This window comes from Suillus paluster, assembly GCF_016628075.1.
Source record: "Suillus paluster strain FC165 chromosome Unknown EDB91scaffold_204, whole genome shotgun sequence".
NCBI lineage: Eukaryota > Fungi > Basidiomycota > Agaricomycetes > Boletales > Suillaceae > Suillus > Suillus paluster.
The window spans coordinates 35,922-49,703 of NW_024537764.1; the positions used below are offsets into that span (position 1 = coordinate 35,922).

A 13,782-nucleotide genomic window follows, 5' to 3' on the forward strand; every position below is an offset into this window, starting at 1 on the left:
CATCCATTGCTCACTCCTTTCTCATATCAAGTCAGAGATGTCAAAGGAAAATTGGTGTAGGTTAAGTTGGAGAATCAGCATTACCCAGCTATGGTTTATATAGTATACAAGGTACAGGGTATGACATAATAATAGGAAATGATCAGTAAACAATATGTGTAGGCAATGAGGCATCTGAGTCATGCTGAACTAAATATAGGCTGATAAGAGACATGCCTAGTAAGTGTGGATCAAGGGTAAAAGAAGAAAAGAAGTCCATGTAACACAGCCATAACATCACCCCCTTCTTATGTGGAAAGTCCCAGACTTTCAACTAGACATGACGGTCTTCGTCCTTGGTTCTTCCCAAGCTTTCCAATGCTGTGAAGAATCCTTGTTCTTCCATCAACATCAACATGATTGCTTGGAGTCATTCTTTGATGTCTCGGATGGCATAGTCTAGTGAAAACAATTCATTTTTGTTATGCAGCATGTGGTACCTTTCTAAGGTATATTTGAGATAATTGCTCAGATGGAATAGATCAAAAAGTCCATTGAGAGTAGGTTCTCTATCAATGGCTTCTCTGATGGGATTGGTGAAGAGTTGGCACAAAAGCATGATTCATTGGCAGAGTCTGCAATCTTCAAGATCAGAAAGGTAGGGGTTGGAAGAGATGACATATGGATATGCTTGTCTATGAGCAGTGGACCTGTTGTGACAATGGATAGTCATAGGACTAGCTGTGGTATCAAAGTATGCCAGAACTGGGGGGTACAATGGTAATGCGGGTGAATCTGGGGCCAGAATCAGGCTCCTCCCCACCACTGCTGGAGAGGTGAGGGCGGTGGTCTACTAGGGCAGTAGTACCACACTTAGTAAACCTGTCATATACCTGATCCGACTGCTCCAATATCAATATCTGCTCTGCTTTCCGATCACCTCCGCTCCACCCATCCTCTGCTCTGTCCAATCATCGTCTGCATCCGCTCCTACGTGTCTGCTCGACCGCTCAACCGGTCCCCTTCCATAACATCTCTATTCAACTGAACCTCTTTCCCCTTTTAGATATATACATTCCCCTTTGGTACATAGACCCTTACTTCCGGATCACCGGTAACTCCTATTACCGCTCGATCACTGATCCGATGCGTACATATTGATATCTGCTCCAACTTATGTCTTCACCTGTGTAAGTACTTACAAATTATATTCTTGGTACATAGCTTTACAACATAGTTATCCTGGTCACTGCCTCATACATAGAAGTATATAACATATCATGTACTTAGATATTTTCCTCAGTCTTAATATTACTTGTCTTCTCGCAGTTACCTCTTGTGAGAATTCTCAGTAGGACCTTGCCTCCTCTGGACACAAGTCTCAACTTGTTGTCGCCTCTGACCCTCCGATCCTCCAACCCTCCGCTCCAACTTAGAGCCATGCTCTAAGTGCTTCCCTTATTCCTCCACCCCTATCAATATTCCCCTTATCCATTTTCCCATCCTCTGCCTTCCCTGCTCCTACCAAACCTTCCCCCTGCTCCTATCCACCCTCCGCATCACTCCCCCGCCTTCTCTGCTCTGCTCCTAGTCGGCTTGCCGCTAGTAGCTCTTACTTCCTGACCCTCAAAGCGGACCGAAGCGGACCACTTGTCTTATCGTCGGACAATGTTGGACCCGCTCCAAATTCGGGGCACATACTCAGCTAAGGGCGCAGCGCAAGAGCTGAAGCCAAGCCCGGACCCCTCTGCCTCCTGAGCCAGCATGATACCTAACAAAACCGGAAACATGCGCAAATCTTTCAAACCCAGCCCAACCTTATCCACCCAACCTGTCCACCAGCAGCTGGAACAAAACATTTGTAAACAAGGTCAGCCACTGTCACGAACCCAGAAAGAGACAGCAGAGTCACAAATAGTTCAATTAGATATTGTATCACTAACAAATATATATATCAATATGTCATTATGACCCAACTTCAAGTACTGCATCAAAATGGGCTACTGATATTACGAAGGACATCTGTGCATGAGAAATTCGTAACCTTGCTGCTAAGGGTAGCTGAACACATTTTGATGTAACACACACTACAGTGAAGCAACTGGAGGATTTTAGGGTGGCCAAGTTAGCCAGAATCATGGAGAAATATGCACCAGTTACATGGAACTTACTCGAGAGCATGCTGTCTGGGGGAACACAATCTAAAGTAACCATCGGGAGAGATCATGACAGTGATGTCATCATGGAAAATAGCAACAGTGATGAAGAGGCTTACTGGGAGGATGGGGAAGGGGATCTCGAGGGATCGTTAATATCAAGGCTTGGCAACAACATGGAATTTGAGAGAACCAAACAGCAAAAACAACAGGCAGCAAAGACCTTGCTCATGTGTTATTTCACTGCCTTTCAAATCAATATTACTGACATCGCTACATGTAATCAAGAAAAAAATCACCATTCTGAGCATCATGATGAGAAGCACAAATCAGCGTTCAAATACCTTGCAAAGTGTACTTGGGATGTTCCTACAATTGATGCACACATTACAAAAAGTTATCGAAACACTGGAACAGATCAGTATATTGGTGTCTGTGAATGCTATTCATGCTGCAACACAATCATTAGCAGCACAAACCCACCAACACCTCCGGTCACTCAGATGGCCACTTCTTGTGACATATGCCTATGACAACTTTGATGTAGACCTAAAAACCCATGAGCACAAGATTGAAAATTCAACAGAATCTCTCAAGCATCTAACATCAGGTCTGATGTTCCTACTACAGCACAACATATCCAAGGAAGACCTTAGGTGTTCTGAAGAGTTGTGGAAGATGTCACCGTTTAATACCTGAGCAGAACCGCCACCAAAGAAGGGATGGGCAGATCTGCTCATTCTTCATGTGGACACACCCAATGACTTGGGTCTTAGCCGCTGCGATAGATTTAATTCATGGAAGTTTCTCTTGGACCTCATCTCATACCCGTAGGCCCTCCATACTTTTCTCAATTCCGCGACAAACTTCACAAACCTGAGGCTATTGAAGCCATCCCTGTCACCAAAATTCCAATTATTGCTACATCTGCAATGGATATCAGTAATTCTACTGTCATAGGGAATATACAAAGCATTGTCAACCTGCTCAAGCAGGGTGGAATCAGAGATCCTACAGTCATTGATGATCCTGACATGCCTGACATCTTAGAGTATGTGGTTCTCTTCCACAGTGACCTTGGGAGAGGAGAACATCTTTAATCTGCACAGCAGCATCGATCAATCAAAAACACACCATGGAACTGTTTACAACATGTTATCTTTGTCCCCGGCCTTTTCCATTTGAAGATGGCAGCCATGGACACAATCTGGCAGATATTCCTGCAGCCCAATGTAGCGCGACTCAATAATGTCCATATATTTCCACTGTCTTCTGGTCTCTCCAATCCTCCAGTGCCTTGCACAATTTGAACTCCTGTGGGCCCATGGTATATTTCGCAAGTTGAGAGCGGATGGGAAGTCCGGGCAGTTGAGGGACAATGATAGGATTAAATGATGAGAATGCTAAAGGGTGATGGATGTCACAGCACACTTTAGGAATTATTGGGGCACAACTGTGAGCAGCCTTCTGCATCTGATGCGTCGCATATAAGGTGACTTGAATCTACAAAATATGTTAGAATAACCAAGTGAACCAAGCCACAAGTGAGCTAATGAGAGTGAACAGGACTATAGTCCAGTGTCAGTTGCTGTTGTGTTGTGTAAACTAATGAGTGTACTATACCTATAGTCCAGTGTCAGTTGCTAAAGAGCAACCAACACAGGACTTGCTACCTATGGGCGAGTCTATGTAAACAAGTGTAAACACTGCCTAAGTAAGTAAGGAATTCACATCACATGCTAAGTGAGAGTCCAATAGAGGAAGCAACATCATAACACAAATAACTCGCACCATAAGGTGCTCAATCACCACAACTAACAAAATATTATTGCAAATATTTTGTTAGTTGTGGTGATTGAGCACCTTATGGTGCGAGTTATTTGTGTTATGATGTTGCTTCCTCTATTGGACTCTCACTTAGCATGTGATGTGAATTCCTTACTTACTTAGGCAGTGTTTACACTTGTTTACATAGACTCGCCCATAGGTAGCAAGTCCTGTGTTGGTTGCTCTTTAGCAACTGACACTGGACTATAGGTATAGTACACTCATTAGTTTACACAACACAACAGCAACTGACACTGGACTATAGTCCTGTTCACTCTCATTAGCTCACTTGTGGCTTGGTTCACTTGGTTATTCTAACAGGTTATGAGCCCTGCGCTTTAAGGACCTCAAGTCATTCATTCCTCATCCAACTACTGCTCCACTCCTTCCCTGGTGTATTCCATCGCTTTCTACGCCCCAGGAAACACTTATCTTTGTGTCTGAGCACCATTTGGACTGTTGGAACACCCATTGTGTTGCTTTTGAGTAGTTCAACCAAGTGGCTTTGTTGAAATTTTCCATAGCCCCTTTTGGTCATCTACCTCCTGTCGCTCCCTGTCCTATCCATTGCTTTCCTGAACGTCCTGCATCATCCTAGACCGTCCTACTTGCCACCCAATCCCTTGCTATGTCACCCATGACTATCACTCAACTCAGCTCTTCCAACTATCTTATCTGGAGATCAGAGATGGAGTCTTACCATGCGCTCCAAGGGCTTGTGGCTGCTTGTCAGTGGCTCTGAGAAGCGTCCTGCAGACTCACAGCCTGAGGCACAGGCTCTATGGGACCTTAAGGCTGACCAAGCTGCTGGGGAACTCTATCTGGCTTGCCCATTGGAGATGAGGTCGCAGATTGATGCTATTGAAGATCATCCTGTGCTTATCTGGTCTACCCTTGCCTCCCTGTACTCTAGACAGCGTCGTAGCAGGAGGAAGAAGACCAAGAAGCTCTCCAGGAAGACTCAGAGTCTCACAGACCCCACTGCATTGCCCTCTCCCACTTCCTTTCCTATTCCTATCAACTCTACTATCATTAAGTTCGCCGGCACTGCTTGTCTTCGCTCTTTTGACCCTTCAAGCACTATCTGTCCCCTTCAACTTGATGCTACTGTCGACTGGAATGCAGACACAGGTGCCACATCCCACATGACCCCTCATCGTCACTGGCTTTGCAATTACACTCCCAATCGCATCCCTATCAAGCTAGCTGACAACACCTTTGTCTACTCTGCTGGTGTTGGCACTGTGGTCTTCAACCCAGTCATTGATGGCAAGAGCGTTAGACCTGTCGAGTTTTCAAGAGTCTTGCATGTCCCTGACCTTCGCAACAACCTGCTCTCTGTCCTCTACCTCACTCGCCACAGTGGCTTCCATGTCACCATTGACTCCACCAAGATGTCATTTCAGCGTCCTGCAGGCACCACATTGTTTGTTGCACCCATCAGCAGCAGCAATGCAGCATTCTTAGATGGCTCCACTATCCCTCTCTCTGAATTTGCCTCTGCAGCGACCACTCTACCTCTGGACTTGGACCTATGGCACAGGAGACTCGCTCACCATCACTTAGCAGGTGTCAAGAAGCTTATTGATCATGACATGGTCACTGGACTCAAGCTAGATTCAAAGAAAATGCCAGATCCCATCTGTGAGCCATGCTTAGCTGGGAAGATGCATGCAAACACATTCCCCTCATCTCAATGGCGTGCTACTCGACCTCTGGAGCTTGTCCACACTGCAGCAATTTTATGGAATGCAGTTATACGAGCTGATAGTTTCTGTCGTTTCTCTTGAAGAGTAGCCTTCTGAGCAGCAGTGGCATCAGATGGGAGGCAATGAAACTCTGATTGTAACCCATCCCTAAAATGAATGTGGTCATGCTTTCATGATTGAATCACTTATGACGTACTGGGCATCCTCAAGATTGATGCCTTGAATGATCCAAGATACTGTTCCTGTCATATACCGGATCCGAGCACCCCCAATACCACCTATCAACGTCCCCACCCCTGGTCCGACCTCCTGTTTCCCCGTCCGCTCCATTCCTCCATCCCCAATAATGTATGAAGTGCATCTCAGCAGGATTAGCCCTGCTACCTCTGTCCGATCTGGGGTTCCGCTCCTCCGCCCTATCGGTCCGCCTGATCCTACTCCTACTCCCTCCGCTTTTCCAACCCGCGTGGATCCTTCAGTTCCACTCGTATTCCCCCTCCCGACTATTAGTCCATCCGACCGCCTCACTGGTCCACTCCTAGACTAGGAACCACTCAACTGGTCCTATCTCCATTTAGAATCATAGTTCTACTTTTCGGATCACTGGTAATTCCTATACCTTAGTGATTATTGATCCATCATGTACATACTGTTCTCCAAGCCTTATTCTCGTATCTCTCAGTCATCCTGTTGTAATCCTGTACCCTCAGCACATAGCCTTCTACTATACTATGCTCATTACTTAGAGTATATAAACCTATGTCCATTTGTCTGTAGATACCCAGTCTAAATATTACCTTTTCTAAGCCCTGCTCTTCTGTTCTTTGACTTGGGCCTGATCCTAGTCAACTCCTGTTAGCCGGCCTAGGGGATTGACTCCCTAGGTCGGCCATTGTAGGGGCTTCAGATTTACAATGATACATATCAGTTAGCCATTATTTGCACTGGACAGTAGTAGTGATGAATTACCTTGATCAATCTTGAGCTGACAAATGTCAAGATATTTGCCTCATTCCTCCATAGCCTTCTTTTCATCATTTTCCCATATGGCAATTTTTTTCGTCATCCAATGAGTGTGTTAGCTCATCAAAAGGAGGCTTTGTATCGCTAATTCCCTTGATGGCTCGTTTATGCTTCTTCAAGAGAGTCTTGACTGTTCTATCATGATTAATCACTTCTGTAATTAGAAACAAAACATTTACCAAGTCCAACTAGTTTCTTCCAATTGGAGTCCTGATCTGACCATGAGATCACCCTATATCTCCCTCCTGACATGTTTCCTAGGTCTATGATCTGTAGGATCACTTCCCAATAGTTGTAAAAAGTCCATCTGAACTGGAAATGCTGGCTTAGACACCCCTACTCGATCATGAACCTTATCCTTCATAAAATGTGTAACGACAAATCTTTCTCCAATTTTCCAGGGACTGACAGAGTGCTCCAAAACCTTCCCACATATTTAAGAAATAGTTCAATGAAGAAATAATGAGGTTCGTACCTTGCCCAAAATACTTACTAATGTTCCAGGGAAATAATCAAGTTCTGCTTCTAGATCTTCGATGCGAAAATTTGCATTGTGCCCAATGCCCAAACTGGCTAGGAGGTCGTAATGAGATGAGGCCCCACCAGCATCATGGTGACCCAAAGTAACCCAATTAACAATAAGCTCTAATCCAGAAAAAATAGATGGCCATTGAGATGTTGGTGCAGTTTTTTTAGACTGCAAAGTGGCACTCTATATCTTCAAGGCTGCAGCTAAGGCTGCCTCAAATTGTTCAGGAGCAATGAAAGCTGTTACGGCATTAAAGAACAATTCTGTGCCAGAGATGGCCTTTAGCCATTGTTGAACATATGCAAAGACTGCAATGATGGAGTGCCTTCAAGGGTATATATATTTTAGAGATATAAGGCAAAAGGAGCTATGAAAGACACAATTAACTTGGACTACAGTGGACAGTGAATTGGTTCAACTTCCTTGGCTCAAAAATTTCATATTAATATTTGATCCAAATTAGGTTTGATGAATTTGATCCGACTTGGAGTTGACCCAAATTTCATTTAGACTCAAATGAGTCATAACCCCATGAGTTCAATCACCAAGCTTCTTGAGTAAAGTAAGAAGAGACTGAATAATATGCAAAGACCAAAATGATAGAGTGCCTTTAAGGGTAGATATTTTCAGAGATATAAGGCAAAAGGAGCTGTGGTACGAACGCTAAGAAGTGAGTTGTGTGGTGACAACACATATTAAGCGTCTTTGAATGCTATTCTACAGCCCACCGGGGATGGGTAAGACTCTCCCTGCGAAAGCATCACCAATGAATGTCAAGCCAACTTCATCAGCATCAAGGGGCCTGAGCTGCTCATGATGTGGTTCGGTGAATCCGAAGCCAATATTTGTGATGTATTCGACAAGGCCTGTGCTGCTGCTCCTTGTGTCATGTTCTTTGATGAGTTTGCACTTCATTGTCAAGGCATGTGGTGGCTCATTGGGTGATGCAGGAGGTGCAGGGGACTGCGTACTTAACCAAATATTGATGGAGATGGACAGTAATGAATGCTAAGAAGAACATCTTCATCATCGGCACCAAGGCTGTTCATTAGAAACAAACGAGGCAACTCACCTTGAGATCCTTGACTTCCTCAGAATCATTTTCATCATCATTTGAGCAGCATGATTACTATCAGACTTGAGGACCAGTGCTTTCGGGACAAGTGCACTCTGGATGGTCAAATTAAGATCTGATGTCAAGAGAAATCCTAGAGTGATTGTGTTGAGTGTCCTGTCCTTCACCACATCTCCTGGTTGATTACAACGGGATCAAGGAAATAATAGCACAAGGACAAAACCATTTTACCATTTGATTCCGATCACACAAAACTGTGAACAACCATCAGATATAGTCTCGAGCTAGATTCCATGTCAAGAGAAATCCTCGAGTGATCAAGTGAGTGTGCAAATTATCATTGTCAGCTCTGAACCCTCATCTTTTCCTGCCTTGATCTCAACAATCGTTGTTGTCAGCTTTATCACACCTAGCCTGTACAAGATGCTATCATATATTGAGTATACTACTTAAAACTCAGAATACTGACATTAACATAAGAATACTACTCAGATGTCATCATAGCCCAGGTCCAGTTCATCGGACGATACCTTGTTTCCTTTAAAGGAATATTTCCACAGTCACATGACTTGGAGACAGTATAGCAGGACAAAGTAGTACACAAACAATCAATTACTAAGACTTTCATAATGCAAACCACATAAAGAAAAAATTAGGGAAGTGCACAACTTCAATGAGGGGGGCCCTCCTCACCGAAGCCGTACACTCCAAAGAAAGTCTACAAAGTAAATTTATGACCCTGCTGAATAATTAGATATAGTTTATAATCAAAGCAAGGCACTTAGCTTTGAAAGTCATATTGCGACAAAGTCCTGTAAGATTTATCAGCGAGAAATGTTTTTGAGTAGTATGCGGACTTACAGATGATAAAAATGTCGCCCAGCATCAAATACGGCACTTAGCTTCTGAAATTTATGTTGCATCAAAGTCTTGTGAGACTAGAAATATTTCCAAGTCAGATGTGACTTAGGTGTGAATAAGGAAAAATCACCGCTCATCATGAACATAAATGGCATGCACTGCATGCAAGCCCCCAGAATCAAGAGCGGGAGCCACTCACAAGTGGCATGCACTGCATGCAAGCCCACATAATCAATTGCAGGAGTCACTCACAAGTGGCATGCACCGCATGTAAGCCCCTAGATTCAAGAGTGGGAGCCACTCACAAGTGGCATGCACCACATGTAAGCACCCAGATTCAATAGTGGGAGCCACTCACAAGTGGCATGCACCGCATGCAAGCCCCAGATCACCCACTACCAACAAGAGAGACGCTAAGAAGAGAAGATACACTAGAGGGAGATAACATCAGCGTGCGGTAAAATGAATGAAAGACTTACCAGAGAGACATGAAAAAATACTAGAGAGAATGGCAGATTAGCAGGCAGTGAACAGAAAAACATGGACTTGAGAACAATCCTGACACCGAATCTAACTGCGGGAGAGACATGAAAAAGACACTGGAGAGAGAGAAATGTTAGCGCACAGTGAACCAAGTGAAGGACACACCAGAGAAAACACTAGAACTAAAGAGAGAAACTAGCATAGTGAACACAATGAAAGATTTACCATTGAGTAGTGCACAGTGAACTGAATGAAGGACACACTATAGAAAACACTATAACTAAAGAGCGAAATTAGCGCGTTGTGAATGAAGTGAAAGACTTACCATTGAGTGGGAGACGCTAAATGGCTGTAGAGATAAACATTAGCAAACAGTACACAATGAAGAAAAAACTTACTGGGCATGAAAGTTGACATTATGGTAGATCCTTTGGATCCTTGCAGGTGCAGCCTGCAAGGATCCAAAGGATCTACCATAGAATTAGCGTGTATCATAGATTGATGAGAAAAGAAAAGGTGTGTAGTGTGAAGATGTGGAAAGAGCAAAGTCAACAGTGCGTTTGAAGTTTGAAGTTTGAACCAACATGTCTATTTGGTGTTGTTTGTTGTTTTGGACATGTTTGTGAACTTGCAAGTCTAGCACGTCTCCCGTTTGTAGTCTCAATATTAATACTATACCATTGTTCTCAGTGTTTACCATTGTTTCTGCGATTCTCTGATTTCGTGTTTACCCAGCAGCAGCCATCATATCAGTATATGCGATCCCAGCATCCACAACTGTGCCATGCCCCCTCGGACCAAAACAAACTTGTGAGAAGTGGACTGGTGGCGCAGCGCCTCATGTCACCCTCAACCTACCTGGTGCCGTTTCGACCATTTCAAGGTTAGAAGTGGGGTCTGTGAGGATTGAGGAGGAGAGAGAACGGATCATAATAATGTGCGTCTAAACACCATTTTTCTTTAACATTTCAACTAACTACATCTATCTACATCTACAGTGGCTCAAAAAACTGTCCACATGTTTTCACATTTTTCACTATCTATGATATTGTGAGAATATACAACACATCAAGGACATGCTGGTACCATATTGTAGTACTACTTCAGGGCTTCCAATTGAGCCCTATGGCGTGGGAATTGGTCGAGATATGGTGGAGATATGAGGCTTACAAAATGATGACTCATGCGGACAGTTTTTTGACTCAAGTATTTTACAGTGATAATCAGGTATTCTAGTACATTGTGTGACCTCCCTTGGCTTTAATTACTGCCTCTATCCTTCTAGGCATACTCTTAAAACTATATCTAACTATATAAACCAGAATGTCATGTGTCATGGTCATAATTACCATGAAAGCCATCTCCTCTACTCAAAGGGATAATATCTCTCTTTGTCCTATGCTGGCCTCTCTGCTCATCAAATTTCCTCTAGAACTGAAGTATGCAAGTCTACTGCAGCCAAGTGTATCAAAGAAAGCCACCTGGACAAGGAAAACTCTTGTGGAGGACGTCCACCTCTAATAAGGGGGCTATCATCCAACATATCACTACAGGAAAGGCTAATAATGCCCTCCAAGCCACCCATTATACCAATTCCACACCATCACCACCACTGTCTCTTCACAAACTGTGAGGAATGTTCTCAAGGCAGCTCATCTCAAGGCAGTAACAAAGAAGAAATGCCTCTTATCTCTATTAAACATAGGCTGAAAAGACTACCTTTGGCTTGGCCCATCAAAACTGGACTGTAGAGGACTGGAAGCATGTTATATGTTCAGATGAGACCAAAATCAATAGGATTGGGTCAGATGGGAAGGTATATGTATGGAAAAAGAAGAGGGATTTTCTAACAGACAGAGAGGTTAGTGAGGCTGTCAGATTTGGAGGAGGTTCTCTAATGGTATGGGGCTGTATGAGATGGAATGGTGTGGGTATGCCTGCTGAAGTTGAGGGGAGGATGGATGCTGAGCAGTATGTGGACATTCTAAATGACCACTTGCTGCCTAGCATAGCTGACTCAGGGATTGATGAAGAAGACATCATTTTCCAACAGGATAATGATCCCAAGCACACATCTAGGAGAGCCAGACAATGGTTTAAAGAACATAATATCAATGTTCTTGACTGAACAGCACAGTCCCCTGATGTCAATGTCATTGAACATCTCTGGGGAATACTCAAGAAGATGCTTCAAGCCTATGAAACCCCCCCTAAAGGAGTATAGGAGCTATGGGAGAGAGTAGCATGGAATGGGCAAGGATTACAGCAGAATATTGCCAGAAATTATTGAGAGTATGCCTAGAAGGATAGAGGCAGTAATTAAAGCCAAGGGAGGTCACACAATGTACTAGAATACCTGATTATCACTGTAAAATACTTGAGTCAAAAAACTGTCCGCATGAGTCATCATTTTGTAAGCCTCATATCTCCACCATATCTCGACCAATTCCCACGCCATAGGGCTCAATTGGAAGCCCTGAAGTAGTACCACAATATGGTACCAGCATGTCCTTGATGTGTTTGTACATTCTCACACAATATCATAGATAGTGAAAAATGTGAAAACATGCGGACAGTTTTTTGAGCCACTGTACCTACAGTTTTGTCTTGTTTGTCGCGATGGATTAGTGGATGACGACTGCTTGTTCATGTGCGACTTGTGTCCACGCACTATGTGCTCCTACTGCTTGCAGATCATGCCACATCACCAGGACATTATTTCTGGAGTCAGCATCAAATTCGTTTGCATTTCTTGTCATGTCCTAGCTCAATATCATGGCCGCTGCCCCCAAAATCCTTACTTTGTGAGTCCCTAACCTTTGTTTTGGTTTTATTTTTATTATATTGATTCAATCATGTATATATGACTACAGGGATTTTACTGTGATGGGAAGCCCATTTTCGACACATTCCTTCAGATCCATGGGGCACTTGAGTTGTCTCACCAAGCACAGGTTTTGGCCGAAACTGTGCTGTTTATACATCTCAACCTCATCAACAACAACGCAACGGGTGGACCTTTCAAACTCGCGCACAATTTTCTCATGCCATACTTTCCTAATGGTGGAATCGTTTTTTGTGAGGTCATCTTTGATGTTGGTTCTGATTCGAAGATCGTCAGGTTTCATTCTACGGTCAACAAACTTGTCCTTGAACTCTTGGCTTTCACTGGCGGTTGGAACACATTATCTTTGGGATCTCTGACCATACGGACAATACCTTTGGTGACCCCTTTGTAGGCTACAAGGGCAAGAAGAAATATATATTGTTACTCAAGTCAATACTGTAAGTTCGCTTGTTTAACTTCGCATGTGTACTGACAGTCTGAAACAAAGTTTCTGGACATTGTGCTTGGTCCTTTCAAGGATCTCATCAACCTTGCTGTTGAATCATACCTATGGCTGTTCTGTTGTGGCACTATTGTCAAAACTCTGAAAGCTTTGCAAACTTGAAGACCTCAGTACTCCAGTAAGCTATTCTTGATCCATCTTGTGTCTGACTTAATCTGGTTATACTAGACATCAACTTTATGCTACTGTAGCCTTCAATGCAGTACATTTCCAGCCAAGCTTTACCACACATATTCTTCTCGCATTCATCGAGCGTGTCATCATCAAGCGATTCTCTATCAGCCACGCATTCCCTCATGCTGGGTCACTCTCACAATTTAGGTCAGCACTCTGACATTTTATTGTTGGTGAAGAATTCTGACTCATTGAACATCACCAAGTTCGCATGGACCCATGCTCTGTTTCGCTTGGGGGCAGTACCTTCCTGTTCAATGCCCAAGTGTGGGTGGGTTGACTCATGGACTTCGGTGAACCATCACAAGGTTTATTATTTTGAATGTAAGAATCAGATTTGCAACCAGTCCTTTGATTTTCGTCAACCGGAGAATTTGACAAGAGTTCTTACATATGGTAAATCACCTCAGTTGTCTTGGATCCAACTTGCCCTGTAGGCCTATATTTTGCTCGCCCTTCATGTCTTATATCTACATGTCTCTTGTCGTACGTCTACAGTACTGAATCTATTTTGATGTGCTCTCAAATCATGAAGTTTGAAACGTGAATCAATCCACGATCACATGCTTAAACACGATCACATGATCCATGTACATGTTGATGTTGATCAGAATAT

General features: G+C 43.5%; 4 protein-coding genes across 4 annotated transcripts; 2 read left to right on the forward strand and 2 right to left on the reverse strand.

The window, feature by feature from the left end:
• Positions 1–2,047: 2,047 nt before the first annotated feature.
• Positions 2,048–2,834, forward strand: EDB91DRAFT_1064532 (uncharacterized protein; the record flags this gene model as incomplete). Its single annotated transcript, XM_041314713.1, has 2 exons — positions 2,048–2,286; positions 2,348–2,834. Coding segments are annotated over 2 exons (726 nt in total), but the record flags the coding sequence as incomplete, so codon positions are not given.
• Positions 2,835–2,932: 98 nt separating this feature from the next.
• EDB91DRAFT_1256628 (uncharacterized protein) lies at positions 2,933–3,235 on the forward strand (the record flags this gene model as incomplete). The annotated part of the gene is made up of 1 exon (XM_041324196.1): positions 2,933–3,235. The coding sequence occupies one exon, from the start codon at positions 2,933–2,935 to the stop codon at positions 3,233–3,235; it is 303 nt and encodes a 100-aa protein (XP_041169206.1).
• A 3,802-nt stretch (positions 3,236–7,037) lies between these two features.
• On the reverse strand, positions 7,038–7,364 carry EDB91DRAFT_1019535 (uncharacterized protein; the record flags this gene model as incomplete). Its single annotated transcript, XM_041312542.1, has 2 exons — positions 7,038–7,118; positions 7,170–7,364. Coding segments are annotated over 2 exons (276 nt in total), but the record flags the coding sequence as incomplete, so codon positions are not given.
• A 1,715-nt stretch (positions 7,365–9,079) lies between these two features.
• EDB91DRAFT_1088541 (uncharacterized protein) lies at positions 9,080–10,342 on the reverse strand (the record flags this gene model as incomplete). Its single annotated transcript, XM_041316468.1, has 10 exons — positions 9,080–9,110; positions 9,160–9,236; positions 9,359–9,370; positions 9,412–9,437; positions 9,518–9,554; positions 9,639–9,658; positions 9,808–9,824; positions 9,968–9,991; positions 10,041–10,112; positions 10,227–10,342. 10 exons carry the CDS (start codon positions 10,340–10,342, stop codon positions 9,080–9,082), a joined length of 432 nt encoding a protein of 143 aa, XP_041169208.1.
• Between the last annotated feature and the right edge of the window lie 3,440 nt (positions 10,343–13,782).